The sequence below is a fragment of the Ictidomys tridecemlineatus genome, chromosome 4, assembly GCF_052094955.1.
Source record: "Ictidomys tridecemlineatus isolate mIctTri1 chromosome 4, mIctTri1.hap1, whole genome shotgun sequence".
Lineage (NCBI taxonomy): Eukaryota > Metazoa > Chordata > Mammalia > Rodentia > Sciuridae > Ictidomys > Ictidomys tridecemlineatus.
Window position 1 is genome coordinate 16666425 of NC_135480.1, and position 16612 is coordinate 16683036.

General features: G+C 33.6%; 2 protein-coding genes across 2 annotated transcripts; both read left to right on the top strand.

Annotated features, from left to right (window-relative positions):
- Positions 1-1353: 1353 nt before the first annotated feature.
- Positions 1354-2298, top strand: LOC101977717 (olfactory receptor 5I1). The gene has a single exon (XM_005342168.2). It carries the CDS (start codon positions 1354-1356, stop codon positions 2296-2298), a length of 945 nt encoding a protein of 314 aa, XP_005342225.2.
- Positions 2299-13064: 10766 nt separating this feature from the next.
- Positions 13065-14000, top strand: LOC101958747 (olfactory receptor 5W2). Its single transcript, XM_005342186.3, has one exon. It carries the CDS (start codon positions 13068-13070, stop codon positions 13998-14000), a length of 933 nt encoding a protein of 310 aa, XP_005342243.1. The 5' UTR covers positions 13065-13067.
- Positions 14001-16612: the final 2612 nt, after the last annotated feature.

Sequence of the window (16612 nt, forward strand, 5' to 3'; positions counted from 1 at the left end):
TAATTTTGCAAACAATCAAAATGATAAATTAAGCACTGCCCTGCCATGGAGCGCCTTGTATTCACAACCAGGAAATAAGGTAGGAGAAGACCTTGAGCAGGTGTTTAAGCTTCTGGTTATCATCTTTCTCCTGTTCAACTTGCCCATGCCAGAAGAAAGTTTATGATTAAGAAAGATGAAGTTTTTAGCCCTGTCACTGTTATAGTGCTTATTTTATAAATTACAAAGTGATACAGAAACATATTTAATGTCCTTCCTGCCTTTCTGGGGTAATGCTAATATAGCAATTGGGTGTTTTCCTTTTAAAATTATTTTATGTAATTCTAAATCCATTTCTGAGCTTAAGTTCAACATTGCTTTCACTTCAAAGTCATATCAATTCAACTCCTTCAGGTACTTCAAGTTATACTCTTGAAAATATTCTGAGAATTTGAAAGCAGTGATTGAAAACTTTCTCAGGCTTAACCAATTATATTATGCTGAAACAAAAACAGTGGTTTTTTCGGTTTGCTAATTGTCTTAAAATAGCAAGAACATCTATGATTTAATTAGAAATAAATTTGCAACTAAATGCTGTATCAGTGGAATAATGTTCACTATTTACTGATGATATATGCCAAAATAATAAAAGCAAACAACTTATTTCATGTTTAATTTATTGTGTGCACAGGATATATGGTGTTATCCAGAGATTTTTCTTGTTAAAAATATATTCAAATCTGATATTTACTATTGCTTGTTTTCATTTCACTAACAGAACTTTTACTTTACATTTTATTTTTTTAAAATTTTTTTGTTCAAAACATTAGAATATAAAAACTTATCTAGCACTTTTTTAATTAAAATACTCAATCCACATTATCAAGAAATATAATATACTAGTGTACATTAAATCTTAGAAAACATTGTTCTAAAGTTCTCATTTTTATACATACTTTAGGAATAAATTTTAAATTATATATATATATATATATACATTTTTCCATGTTCTTTATACCATTATCAGTGAGTCCATTAATTTACTGCTTTGTTAGTAGACCCCTCTAGCTATTGTTTTATTACTAAAAATGTTAGTGAAACCATAGATTAATTCCTACACACAGGGAGCCAAATGTCCAATGATAGGAATAATCATTAATTAAATAAATAAAGGATGTAACTATGAAATTGATAGCTAATAAATTATGAAATGTGTCTCCTATTTTAAGCTTTAGAAACTTTGATCATAATGTATTTGACTAGTTAATTATTTTTTAAACAGTACATTACCTGGATATCTCATTATCTTTTTCCTTCCATCTATATATTATTTTACTAGATTAAAATTCTCATAAAAGGAAAATCACACCGAAGATGGAATTTACAGAGGGAAACTACACCTTAGTCACTGAATTCATTCTCCTGGGTTTTCCTACTCGCCCTGAACTGCAGATTGTCCTATTCTTCGTATTTCTCATATTGTATGGTATGATCTTAACAGGGAACATTGGATTGATGCTATTAATCAGAACAGATCCACACCTTCAAACCCCCATGTATTTCTTCCTCAGCAACCTGTCCTTTGTTGACCTTTGCTATTCCTCAGTCATTGTGCCCAAAATGCTGATCAATTTCCTCTCAGTAAAAAAATCTATTTCCTACTATGGGTGCGCCCTGCAGTTTTATTTCTTCTGCACTTTTGCAGATACTGAATCCTTTATCTTGGCTGCCATGGCATATGACCGCTATGTGGCCATCTGCAACCCTTTACTGTACACAGTTGTGATGTCACAGGGCATCTGTATTAGGTTGATTGTCTTGTCCTACATTGGAGGCAACATGAGCTCTCTGGTTCACACATCCTTTGCCTTTATTCTGAAGTACTGTGACAAAAATGTCATTAACCACTTTTTCTGTGACCTGCCTCCCCTGCTTAAGCTCTCCTGCACAGACACATCAGTTAATGAGTGGCTCCTCTCCACATATGGCAGCTCAGTGGAAATTATCTGCTTCATCATCATCATCACCTCCTACTATTTCATCCTTCTTTCAGTCTTAAAGATCCGCTCTGCTGGTGGGAGGAAGAAAACCTTCTCTACCTGTGCCTCTCACCTGACTTCTGTGGTCATCTATCAGGGGACTCTTCTCTTCATTTACTCCCGTCCCAGTTCTGTGTATGCTCCCAACACTGATAAAATTATCTCGGTGTTCTACACCATTATCATCCCAGTGCTGAATCCATTGATTTACAGTTTGAGAAATAAAGATGTAAAAGACGCAGCAAAGAAAGCTCTACAATCAAAGATAAATTCTTCATGAGAGAAACTATTTCAAGATTCATCAATTTCCCTGATTAATAACTCTAAATGGGGACCTGCAGCAACCTTACCAGCAGGCACACACCTACTTGCATAATGGTTTTTTTTTTCACACAATCAATAACAGGCTATTATCACATTTGTTTTTTCACACGATCAATAACAGGTTATTATCACATTTGTTTTTTCACACAATCAAATGCTTTATAATCCCAGGATAAAAGTAAACATTAAAAAATGTTTTGTTTATTAAGTAACTAAATAATAGCTGCTCTTCATTATGTGTTTGGTTACAGGCTTGGAATGTATGTTAAAATTGTTTGAGTCATGATATACTAAATATTTCAGAAAACTGTGGGTATATATGTATGCAAAATATCTCAGAAGTGTGGGTTTATGGGTAAGAGAAGATGCCAGATTGCCTAGATACGTAGGTTATGTCTGCACCTGGATAATGAATGGTACAATGAAAAGATTACTGTACTTTTCTCAGCCACAGTTCATTTGCCTGAAAATGAGAGAGAATACTTTTACCTGTATCATTGATTTTAGTGGTCAGTAGTGTTAATACACTTAAGTGCTAAGAATAATGTCTGTACAGTTTTAACAGTTAAATGATTTTTACTTTATATAGATGTATTGTACATTAATTAGAAGGCACATCATATAATAAGGAACATTTGGAAAGCAAAAGTTAAAAAAAATACTCTTATAAAGGGCAACTTAGTTAGTTTTTAATTATCTTCTACACTTAGTTTACCCCAGAGTGTTTTTCACACAATCTAAATAATAGCTTGAGCAACAGAGGTAAAGTATAATTAAAAATATATATATATTCTATTATTGTTTATCTTGTCAAAGTATTGCTGACAGAATGGAACATTCTGTGGCATCTCAGAAACAGTGTAAGCCACTATGTTATGATAGAGGGTACCTATGTCTTTACTGAGAAATCATTTCAGTGCTATAGTAGAAAACTATAATGGGAATTCATTGCAAAATATATTTCAGAAACCAATACATCTTACTGTTCATAATTATTATTCTGTGATAATAAATACCTATAATCTTTGATCTGGAAATACCAGAGTAAAAGTATATTTACAACAATATTCTCTCTATTACAGCCAAAATATATTTTTGTGCCAGTTTTAAATTTCTCTATATAAACTTTCTTGATATTTCTCTCCTACAATGTTCCTTCTCAGCATTTCCAGTGCTTCATTTGGTAAGAAGAGAGCACACACTCTCAAAACTTCAATCAAACCGACGAACACTCTACTCCTGAATTTGGTTTCACTGTTATTCAAACAAGTTTGTAATCATACAGAGCATGTTAGATGAAGGGTTTCTAAACAAAACTTTTTATGAAAGTCAAGTCCTTGACATACTTAAGCATCTATTAGTGATAATATCTACATTGGGTAGATTAAAGTTGCAAATAAAATTCCTACATTTGCTATATTACTGCCATTTGGTAGTCAATAATTATATCACAGACATTATATTGTTTCTCAGAAAACATGATTATTTCTATGTAAGATAATAGTAAAATTAGAATGTGCCAGTTGGTTTTAGAGTTCCTTAGGTGATTCCAATGTACAAGCTGGAGCAACGTTTAGAGAAACCCTGGCTCAGCTCAGCCTGCTTACTAAGCATCCTGAAGGCCATCATCTACTGTGCTTCCTGGAGTCCTGTCCACCTCATTATACAGAGAGCCTTCTGTATTTCTTCATCAATGGCAGGTGCTTGCTGAATTCCCGTGGTTTTAATGCAGCTAGCAAAGCTGAAATTGTATTTTAGATCCAACACAGTCATCATTTTCAGAAGCTACCACCTACCTACAATATGACTAAGACCTTCCTAAAGCATCTTTGCTGAAATATGTGTGGTCCCTGTGCTGGTATCAAAAGGAACTTTTACTCTGCATTTCAATATTGGCAGCAGAAACCTATAAGTATTATGGGGTTAGGAGATTTATTTTGAAGTCTCATATAATTACTTCTTTTAACTAATTCTAACCTAGGAGTTGATTGGAGAAATGTAGCTCCTAGCCAGAAACCTACTGAGAATGATACCCAGAAGAATCCAGCCCTTTCAGTGTGTCATTCATAAACATATATTTAATTATATTTAATTTTCAAATAAAACCAATTATAAAAGTGTGCTTACTTCAAACAGATGTATGCATACAACTGAATAAAGAGGACACACAGAATTTTACATGTCACTTTATGTATCTGGGGTGATGGAAGATTCTTCTAGCTATGTCCACAGTAACTTTGTACTACTTCATACTTCTAAATCACTAAACTGTTGATTTAGAAGTATAAACCAAATTACCATGTCATATGTTAAGAAGCAGAAGAACGGAAGATGGGGGAAATATTAGATATGTATTTGTGTGTGTGAGTGTGTGTAAAAATTCTAGAGATAAATAAGTAGTACAATCTTTGTTTCAACTACTGTTGATATCATTACAGCTGGAACACATAACTTACTTTTTTCAATAATCTATTTCAAACTCTCTTCAATCTCAAAAAAAACACCTCAACTGTTATTATTTCTTTTCTGGTAAAAGTATTCAAACTATTATTGTTGAAATGTCCATTTCACTAGTAGTTATTTTTATATTGAACTGTTCTACTTTTCTATTAAGTTTTTCCAATAGGAGTGAACATAATGTAAGAGACTTCAAAGGCTCTCCTGCCTTCCAGAATTTCTGCCCACCTCCCTCATTATATGGAAGTAACAACATAACTCATAGACAATCACCACAATCAGGACTTTTTTCCTGATGGTTCAGCATCATGGGCATCCCAATATGACCAACTAACAGTCCTCCATGTAATTTAATGGAATTCTTGTTAGGATTTCGGGAGAAACAATAATCAAACACATACCTACACATCAGTGATAAGTCTATAAAAAGAGAAATTAAAACAAAAATTACTCCATTCACAAGAGCTGCCCCAAAATAAAATACTTGGGAATAAATATAACAAAATTGATGAAAGATCTCTACAATGAACTATAGAACACTGGAGAAAGAATTGAAAAAAACACTTTAGAAGATAGAAAGATGTGTTTTAAAAAACAATGCATATTTTAAAATTGTGAGGATGGGAAGACAAAATTTTCTTAATGTACCTTCAGATACAAAATTGTGAGGAGCTGTCTCTTTTTCTCCCTTAGTTTATCATACTTGATTTTGTTGAGTTAAAAGTAGTATTATCAACTTAGCATAGAAGACATCATTCCCCCAGGGGAAAATGGATAATTATTCAAAAATCCTAGCAGTCTCAGGATGACTCAAGGGGACATTTATTTATCCACTATAATAGAGTAGGGCAAGAAAGAAAAGAAAAAGAAAGAAAGAAAAGAAAGAAACAAAGAAAGAAAGGAAGGAAGGAAGGAAGGAAGGAAGGAAGGAAAGAAGAGAGAAATGGAGGATAAATTCACAGAAGACTACTGGGAAAATAGAATGCTTGAGATGTTTGTATATGGCTAGAATAAGAGACAGGAGAGTGTGGTCGGTATGAGCCACAGGGTGGGTACCATCTTTTGTCTCCAACAATGTGCTCTGTTAGAAACACAAAAATATTTTGCCCCTGAGGGTTTCTTGCTGTGGACAACCCTAAAGTGAGAGATGTTGCTGCTTGTAACCTGTCACTAATGGACTACTATTGTTTCACCTTAGGAACAGAACGAACATCCTTTTTAAACACACAGATGCCACTCATCCCAATGCTGCATCCTTTCCACAAGTGCTCCTCTGGACATCAGTTACACAGCTGCAGTATACACATCCATGCCTCAGACCCCAGAATCACCAGCATTGCAAGCTAGATTGCATTCTGCGCCCAGATCCTCAGTTTCTCTGTGCATGCCCACACTGTTGTCAATAGCTCTATTGCATTAGTAATTTAGTATGTACCCTGCACCTCAGAACTGCTGTATCTCCATTCGTTTCCAACACAATCTTTATGTGTGTACCTATACTTTGGACAACTGTTGCTATGGTATGAAATTGTATTTCCAAAGCTCATGTTAAAATATATTTCTATTGTGGTATTGTAAGGTGGGACTTTGAGCAAAAGTATTAAATTATGATGGTTTTGCCTGCATAAACTCTTAGTACCCTTTCAAAACTGGAACTCTCTGGCACCTCTTAAATGTGACAATATAGCTTTTGCCTGGTCTGTCATTTGGTGGCACTAAAAAGGCACTTTCATCTTGGACTTCACAGCCTTCAGTGTTGTGAAATTGAACTTATATAGTTTAGAAGTTACCCAGTCTGAGAAATTTTGGTTTAAGAGCAGGAACAGACTATGAAGTTCCTTTTCCAAAGCAACCCAACACTCCCTGGCCTCTAAAACTGCAGTTATCTTTGCATACACTCAGGCTCTATAGCCTGGAATTCCAGCTACTCAACAAGCACTTACACTTGGTACACCATTACCAATAATATATCAAGAGAAAATGCATCATGAGCACCGATGCTACCTCTGCCTTAAACCTCAGAGCTACAAATTCCTCATGGGCACTCAGGCTTAAGACCCAAGTTCCTTGCCCATTCCAGAGGTTCTAGCCATCAGATACCACTGCCACTCTCACCATGAGCATGCACAAAACTTGGACTCAGTGCCAAGAGAAATACCCTTGAGAATGATTTCATCAGTGTTGGGGGGGGTGATAAAAAGTGTGGCAGACACTGGAGGCTTCCCCATCAAAGACTCCTACAGCCCTTATCACTACTGTGAGAATCCACAATGTTGATCACTAGGATCAATCCAATCCTCACCAACACTGACTTAAACTAAAAGATTTTATAAAGATCATGACACTGTTCCCTCACTGGAGGCAGACTCCCTATATTTTGCTCAAACAAGATACTCACATGTTTCATGGGGGAGAGTCATTCCACACTGACACCAGACAGGGTAAGTTTCCGTTAAATGTCCTCAAAGAAAGGGAGACCCATAAATAGCCTTAATAGTGACCTTAAGGAATCTCGGTCAACATGAAATAAATATAAAGCAATAATGAAACAAAATTAAATGATTTAACAACAAACCAAACAAAAAGGAACTTGAAAGATTGAAATAAAAATGTAAAACCACACAGAAATTTTGGAGCTTAAGAAAAGTTTAATGAAATAAAAATGCAATAGGAAAAATACACAGTATAATTTATTAAGGAGAAGAAAGAATCTTTGAACTTAAGGCAGAATATTTTAAAAATATATACTCAAAGGGGAAAAACAGAAACAAATAAATAAGAAAGAATGAAGAAATCCCATAATATTTATGGGACAACTTCAAGACAGCTAACATTCCTACCATAAGAGTTAAAGAAGGGGAATAGAGATATTGAATGAAATTTGCTTAAAGAAATCATGGTTTAAATGTTATAAAATTTGGGGAAAATATAAATATTCAATTGGAGAAAGTTCAAAGATCTATAATAAGGATCAAAGTAAAACTGACCAGACTAAGATAATAAAACTATTAACATGACATATTATTGAGGGAATAATATCAGCAACATAACAAAGTAGCCACTCAACTTCCCTTTCTTTCATGAATCTATGTCTATTCTTTGATCCATTTTCTTTGAGAGAAAGTCAGAGACAAATGAGAGATCCAACCCACTTGGCAAATGAGAAAATATCCACATTAAATGAATAGAAAAGTGTGAGGTATACTCTCACATAGAACACGTCTTAGGTAGAATGACATAAAATTGGTATATGAATATCTAATACTGATCTCCTCCTAAGGTGAGGATGGCTTATATTTCACTTTGCACTATAAACTCCAAATTCCTCTAGAGTTTGGCTCTCAACTCACCAACTCTGGCAGCATATGGGATTAGATTTACATAATTCTTATTGGACAAAAGGGAAAAAAAATCAAGGAAAATGAAAACCAGGGAAACTTATTCCAAATTAAGACAATGAAGATGGCATGATAAACCTACAGAAACCAACATGAGTGGAGTGAGGACTTGTGATTGAACTGACTGGAGATTAAAAGTAATCATCAAAGAAATGCACTTAGAGTTCAAGATAGCAATGCAAAAATAAATGTAGAATTTTAACCAAGAGAGATTTATATATTAGCAAAAAAATCATAGATCTAAATAATGCTAAAATTGAAGTGAAAAATTCAATAGAGATTTACTAGCAAACTATAGATGAATCAGAAGTAAAGCTTATTGAAGTTCGATAAAACATAAAGAATAAAATGAGAAAAAATGGTGATTTAAGTGACATAGGATACACCATAAATCATAACAGCCTATGTATTTTCTAAGTGACAGAAAGAGAAGAAGTGGAAGAAAAACTGAAATATATTCAAATAAATAAAACCAAAACCATTCCAGGCCTGGAGAAAGAAATAGAACCAAGAAACCAAAAGGATAGCAAATATGATTCATCGAAAACTACCCACACTGTGACCTGTCATAAACAGATTGCCAAAGTGTAAAGACAGAGAATTTTTAAAGAAGGGAATTGTGTACAGTGGAATTACCCAGAGACAGTCAGTGGAATTACCCAGAGACAGTCAGAAGATTTCTACATCAGAAATATTACAGACTAAAAGAGACCATTAAGATGCTATGTTTAACATCTTGAAAGGAAAAAAAATGTTATAAACCAAGAATATTTTAACCAGCAACCCTGTATTATTAAAATGGATGTTAGAATATTGATTTGACAGTTTAAAATCACTAGAACTTCTTTATAAGAATGTTAAAGGGCTTATTTTTTACTTTTAAGAAAAGGGATAATAATTAGGTGTATGAAAAATACATAACATATAAAATTCATGGGTAAAAGTACATTGTCAAATCAATATTCTAACATCATCATGTTGACTGATCAATTATCTCTCCAAGTATAAAGGTTAAAAAGTGAAATTATTAAAATAATTAAAGATACAATATTTATTAAGCATAAAAGTTTTGAGAAATAAGTTATATCATCAATACATAAAATATGAGAGAATAGCATGGAAATATAGTTTAAGTAGACAATGAAATTTAATAATAATAATTTAATAATTCAAAAAATTAAATAATTTAACAACAAATCAACCAAAGTTGCCATCAGCTGAAAATAACCATTTGTAAGTTCAAGTGGATTTTTATAAGCCTCAAAGTAACCACAATGTAAATGTCTATGGTAGTGACATAACATATAAAAAAGAAAATACCTAAAACTTAGCACTGCAGAAAACCATAAAACTACAAAAGATGGTTGTAATATAGGAAGAAAGGAATAAAGGCTTCCTTAAAACAACTAGAAAATAATGAGGTGGAACTAGTAAGTCCCAATGGCCAATAATTACATTGAATATAAATGCATTAAATTCTTTAATTGAAAAATCATAGAGTGCCTGAAAGGATTGAAAAATTAAGATTCATCTATTTGTTGCCTACTGGAAATTCATGTTTCCTTAATGGACACCTATTGTTTGAAAGTGAAAGGAGAAGCAAAGGTCTTTAGTGCAAATGAAAAGAGAAAATAATAGGGCTAGTTATGCTTACTTAAGACAAAAAAAGACATTAAAACTGTAAGAAGAGGTGATAAAATAGTCAATTCATCAAGAGGACATAACAATTGTAAATATGAATGCACTCATATTGGAATTTCTAAATATATAAGGCACACATTAGTGATCTGATGGGAGACATAAAAATGGGCAAAGAATATTGAGAGATAGTTATTAAAAGAAAACACATGTAGGTTTAACTGGTATGTAAAAAGTGGTAACATCTTTACAGATGTATGAAATCCATAATAAATTTACAATGAGATATTACCTCACATCTAGAGAATTTCATTACTATCTGTTGAGGAGGATTTTTGAAGATTAAAAAAGACAAACTTGCAATTGTTTTTAATTTTGAAAGGAAATACTAAGAATAATAACAAACTAAATTATTTTTGAACAAAATATTTCATTTTTATATTGATTTTCCACGTCAAAATTCTTATGTGAGTCAATGTTGCACATATGGCTCTATCATTAAGATAATAATTCACAAAGTCAGTATATTTCTACATGTGATCACTAATTACTAGCCTAAAATTCTTTAAAAAAATATCAAATGATTATTTTTGCAAATCCTCATTTCAGGTTTCATAGGGGACACAGAGAATAAACATTGATCTTTTCCCTAAGGTCTTACATGCAGTAGATAAGCTTTGGTAGAATAAACTAATCTTTATTCAAGTGTGTATATGTGTGAAGAATGTGGTTTAATCATAAAATTAATGTGGGTGATGTCTTTCCTTTGGGGACTGAGAGTATGGCAACAGGAAATATTGTCTTTAAAGATTCCTTTGATATGCATACTTATAGCATCATTATTCATAATAGTGAAAATGTAGAAGCAAACCATAACTGGTGAATGGATAATGAAAATATATTACATACATGAAAATAAATGTTATTCAGCTCTGCAAAATAGGGTTTTCTGACACATGCAAAAGCATAGATGATTCCTGGAAATATTAGACTCAGTGAAAGAAGCCTGAGACACATGGCTATATATTTTAGACTTCTGTTGATATGTACTCTCCTGATTAGGAAACACATAGCCTCAGAAGAGGTTAAAGATTTCCAGGGCTTGCAGAAAAGGAAGAAGGAAGGTGCCGGCTAAGAGATGTTTTTCTTACTAAAATGATAACAAATGTTCAGTGATTGGATAGTGTTGGTGGCTGCACAGCCTTATGAATATACAAATGAAATGTTTATTTTAAAAGGAAGAATATAGCCAGGCCTATAATCCCAGCTGCTCAGAAGGCTGAGAGGGGAGAATTGAAGGTTCAAAAACAGCCTCAGCAAAAGTGAGGTGATGAGCCACTCAGTGAGACCCTGTCTCTAAATAAAATACAAAATAGGGCTAGGGATGTGGCTCAGTGGTCCTGTGCCCCTGAGTTCAATCACTGTAGCCGCCCCCACCAAAAAGGAAGAAAAAATAGCCTATTTATCATAACATTTTTAAAAAAACTATATCAAAGGGTAATAATGTTCCTAATGTGAGATGATAAAGAAAAACGTTTCAAAAATCAAGAATTGAAGAACAACACAAGAGTTAGGAGTGGTTGAAGAACTGTATGAGTTTCATTTGATTTCCACTTTGGAGAGTGACAATTTTGATTATAGGTAGCAGTATGTATATATACTTTACAGGTTTTTTTCCTGATATAGATCAATTTGGTGAAAATAGTAAAGAATTGAAGTTTAACATTAGCTAAGTCATTGCATTATACACAGGGGCAATACTGAACCATGAATCTCATTAACCCATCAAATCCTGAGGGAAAGAGCTTCAGAAACTGAAGTCCCAGTTGCTACCGAGTAAAATAAAATGCTAATTGCTGAGTGTTCAGCTACCAAAGACCTGCTCATCTCAGGTAGGTTCTCAAGTCTCCAGATGCAAAGACATAGGGAACAATTTTTCAAATATTATTTCTTTAGAAAAAAAATGAGAATTTTGTAAAGGAATTATTTTTATGTTTGTTCACTGACATCCATAGATTATTCTATCTAATGCCTGAAGATGATCGTCCTCCCCCTCTGAATAGGAAAAAAAAATGATTGAATTAAATAATATCCACATAATATCATTGAAAGTATTGTATTTTAGAATAGTTATACATGAAAATGCTAATTTCTTTTATTATTATGCAAGCACATACTTACATGAATTGAAGGAATGTTTAAGTTTGTTTCATGTCAAAAACCTTTGACTTACTATATTATGGATAACAATATATACAAATTCAACTTCATGTGAGCTACATAGTCTCTTAGATTTTAAAATAACCCACTAATACACATCAGCTACATTTCAGTTCTCATATTTCAAGAGAAGCATACTAGTATCAGACATAGGCATGAAAAAAAAATATATATATATATATAAACCAAGAGGCGTGTATATCTACGAACAGGTATTGATCCTAATTCTGTTTCCATTTTTAATACAAAAAAAATGTAATGTAAAGCAAGTGTGTGTGTTAAATTCTGTCCATTTTGCCTTCTTTTAACAGACTTCTTTGGTCATAGGACTTATCTTTTGGTACCAGACCACTTCCACAAACAGGTAATGAGTACTTTAGTAAAATTAAAACAGACTCTTGAAATGGCAAATAGAACTTATTTCATGTCTAATCAAATACTAAAGAATCATAGGCCAATAGAGTAACAGTAATTTTCAGAAGTAATTGGGATTTGCCCCATATTTCTAAAATGAGCACAAATGTCTTTTCAATAAGTCATGATTTTTTAGAAATATAATGAGAGTGATCAATTTATTTTTTGTCCACACAAATTTCTTTATGCATATAAAATTCTTATTCCTATATCTTACAAGTTGTCTCTCTGGCATCTGTGTTTCTCCATATCATTTTGAATACCAAATGTGATTTCCATGTATGCAAATCTACCTCTTGAAACAAATAAAGTAGGAAACAAATTTTGGGGACTTGTAGAAAGTCAGAGATCATGAATGGCATGTAGATTTATATCAGTGTCTGTACTGCCTACCTCAATATTTATTTATTTATATTCACTTTCAAAAACATAACCATGATTTTTAAGAAATGAAATATGGTGGGCAATTTTCCTTGGATAATAATGACAATAAAGAAACAAAGGTTATTCTGTCTTAGCAATATATTATTGATGTTCAAAAGTGCAAAATGTGCATTTATAATTCTTTCATTGTATTTTAGAATAAGAAGAAAGTAAAATGGACAGAAAAAATTGCTCCTCATTGACTGAATTTATTTTCATGGGAATTACCAATAATCCTGAGATGAAAGTGACCCTGTTTACAATATTTCTACTTGTTTACCTCATTAATCTTTTGGGAAATCTCGGAATGATCTTCTTAATCAGAGTGGATCCCCAGCTTCACACACCCATGTACTTTTTCCTCAGCCACCTCTCTTTCTGTGACCTCTGCTATTCCACAGCAATTGGGCCCAAGATGCTGGTTGACATATTTGGCAAGAACAAATCTATTCCTTTCTTTGCCTGTGCTCTGCAGTTCTTCATCTCCTGCACCTTTGCAGATTCGGAATGTGTTCTGCTGGCAGTGATGGCCTTTGATCGGTACAAGGCCATTAGCAACCCCCTGCACTACACAGCAGACATGTCCAGCAAGGTGTGCTTCCTGCTCATGGCTGGAGTTTACCTGGTGGGAACAGCAGATGCTTTGTTACACACAACATTGGCATTCCGCTTATGTTTCTGTGGGTCTAATGAGATTAATCATTTCTTCTGTGATTTACCTCCACTTTTCTTCCTTTCCTGTTCTAATATACAAGTGAATCAACTAGTATTATTCAGCATTTTTGGTTTGATTGAATTGAGTACCATTTCCGGAGTCCTGGTCTCTTATGGCTACATCATCTCATCAGTCTTACAGATCCACTCTGCTGAGGGGAGGCTCAAAGCTTTCTCCACCTGCGCCTCCCACTTAACTGCTGTTGCAATTTTCCAGGGCACCATGCTCTTCACATATTTCCGGCCAAGTTCTTCTTACTCTCTAGATCAGGACAAAATGACTTCACTGTTTTACACCCTCGTGATTCCTATGCTGAACCCTCTGATTTATAGCCTACGTAACAAGGATGTGAAAGTGGCCGTGCAAAAACTTAAAAATAAATGGTGTCTTTAAAAATGTATACTAAGTCCCAACCCCTTGCACATATGTAGTAATTTTTATTTCATAAAATCGTATGGTAAAATTCATGCAAAAGACTTTCTAAAGTACTTTATGATAATGATAATTAGTACTCAAATCCAATAGTAGGAAAATGTAGCTCCCCAAACATGCCATGCTCCATTATGTGTATTCTACTTTCCCTCACTATTTTGCCCAGGCTGGCTTCTCACCTGCAATACTCTTGCCTTATCTCATGAGTTTCTGGAATTAAGGGAACTCATCATTATGCCTAACTATCCATTTTTGTCTTGAATTTCAATATAGTAAGTACGATGTCTCTATGAAAATATCTCTATCTTGGCCAAGTTTTTATTTGCTCATTCTTTCATCCAGGTTGTTATTTCAATTATATTAAAATTTACAATGTTTTTATTAAGTGCTCTAGGAATTGAAATGTTTTTATTTTCTGTAGTAATGAATCCTATAAACAAGTGGAAGTAAAATGCATTAATTGTCTAAGGATTTAGATAACTCACAATAAGACTTAAACCTTCATGAAGCCAAAAGGCTAGGAAATAACAAAATGTCTAAATCAGTTGTGTAGGAGAGTGGCTTCCTTGGACTGAAAATCTCAATCCAGATCTATGGAAATGCAAATTAGGTAAAGGAATGGATCCTGGGCAGAAGGTCTGGGAATTAGAAAGGTCCTGACATAGACAAGTCTTGTCCTTTTAGAAGCAAAGCTTTTCAACATTCTTGAAGAACGATGAATAGAGGCTCCATCACATCCTCCAGGAAGCTCTTTCCCTTATTCTCTGGTTCTTTGTTCTGCTTAAATGAACCTTTTTTTTTTTTTTTTTTTTTTAGTTTGGACAAATATCTCCTTAAGGAATTGTCTTAATATTACTCTGCATGTGAAATGATTTGCTTCCAATACAAACTTGTGCATGTTCTTTGCTCAAGGACAAAGTGAGCCACCATTTTATCTAAAGCCCCTGCATTGCCTTTGTGAGAAGACACAAGGAAACAAACAAAGCAATAAGGAAATACAAACATGAGACACTTATGTTGTTGTTATATGCCAGTAAATCTAAAGTAACTTATTAGGTAGGGCATGTGCCCTACCTAATAAGTTACACACACAAACACACACTTTTAATACATATGTACAATAACATTTAAATAACTATATATAATATAAAATAGGTGTGGATACCATGGTAATAAATCTATAAGGAAATAGTGATTTTATGGGAGGTAAACTGCATTCATGTATGCATACTCATAATACTTATTTCATCTTTGTCTACTCTAGTTTTCTTTTCCCTAAAGCAGTGAATCAGCTCGTTGAGAAAATATGAATTTGACCATAAATTTGAAGGACTACATATGACTCAAAGGTAGACTTTCTTACCTTACCACTAAGAACTAATGGATATCTTCTAGGTGTCATCATAAAGTGCCTTTCTGAAAATATTTGAGAATAGAATGAGAGCCCAAGAATCCCCTCTGCCTTTCGAGGTAACATTAATGATTCAAATTAATGCATTAGATATTACCATGATGGAGAAAACCCATGATGAATGTTTTTTTAAAACAGGTTTTAAAGATTTCCACTTGTATCACATTTCTTTTTTAAATTATTTTTTATTTATATATGACAGTAGAATGCATTACAATTCTTATTACACATATAGAGCAAAATTTTTAATATTTCTGCTTGTATACAATTCCTATCTTCATAAATGTACTTTGGATAATAATCTCCATCACATTCCACCATCATTGAAAACCCATGCCCCCACCCCTCTGCCGAATCTAGAGTTTGTCTATTCCTCCCATGCTCCCACTCCCTACCTCACTATGAATCAGCCTCCTTATATCAGATAAAATATTTGGCATTTGGTTTTTGGGATTGGCTAACTTCACTTAACATTATCTTTTCTAACTCCATCCATTTACCTGCAAATGCCATGATTTTATTCTCTTTTATTGCTGAGTAATATTCCATTGTGTACATATGCCACATTTTTTATACATTTATCCATTGAAGGGAATCTAGTTGGTTCCACAGTTTAGCTATTGTGAATTGTGCTGCTATAAACATTGATGTGGCTGTGTCCCTGTAGTATGCTGTTTTAAGTCCTTTAGGTATAGACTGAGGAAAGGGAGAGCTGGGTCAAATGTTTGTTCCATTTCAAATTTTCCAAGAAATCTCAATATTGCTTTCCATATTGGCTACACATATTTGCAGTCCCACCAGCAGTGTATCAGTGTACCTTTTTCCCCACATCCTCTCCCAAACTTATTGTTGTTTGTATTCATAATAGCTACCATTCTGCCTGGAATGAGATGAACTCTTAGAGTGATTTTAATTTGCATTTCTCTAATTGCTAGCAATGACGAACATTTTTTATATATCTTTGGATGATTGTATATCACATTCTAAGAAATGTCTGTTCCGGTCTTTGGCCCATTTATTGATTGGGTTATTTGATTTTTGGTGTTTAGCTCTTTGAGTTCTTTAAATACCCTAGAGATTAGTGCTTTATATGATGTATGAGGGGGTGAAGATTTGCTCCCCAGATGTAGACTCTCTGTGTACCTCACAGATTGTTTCTTTT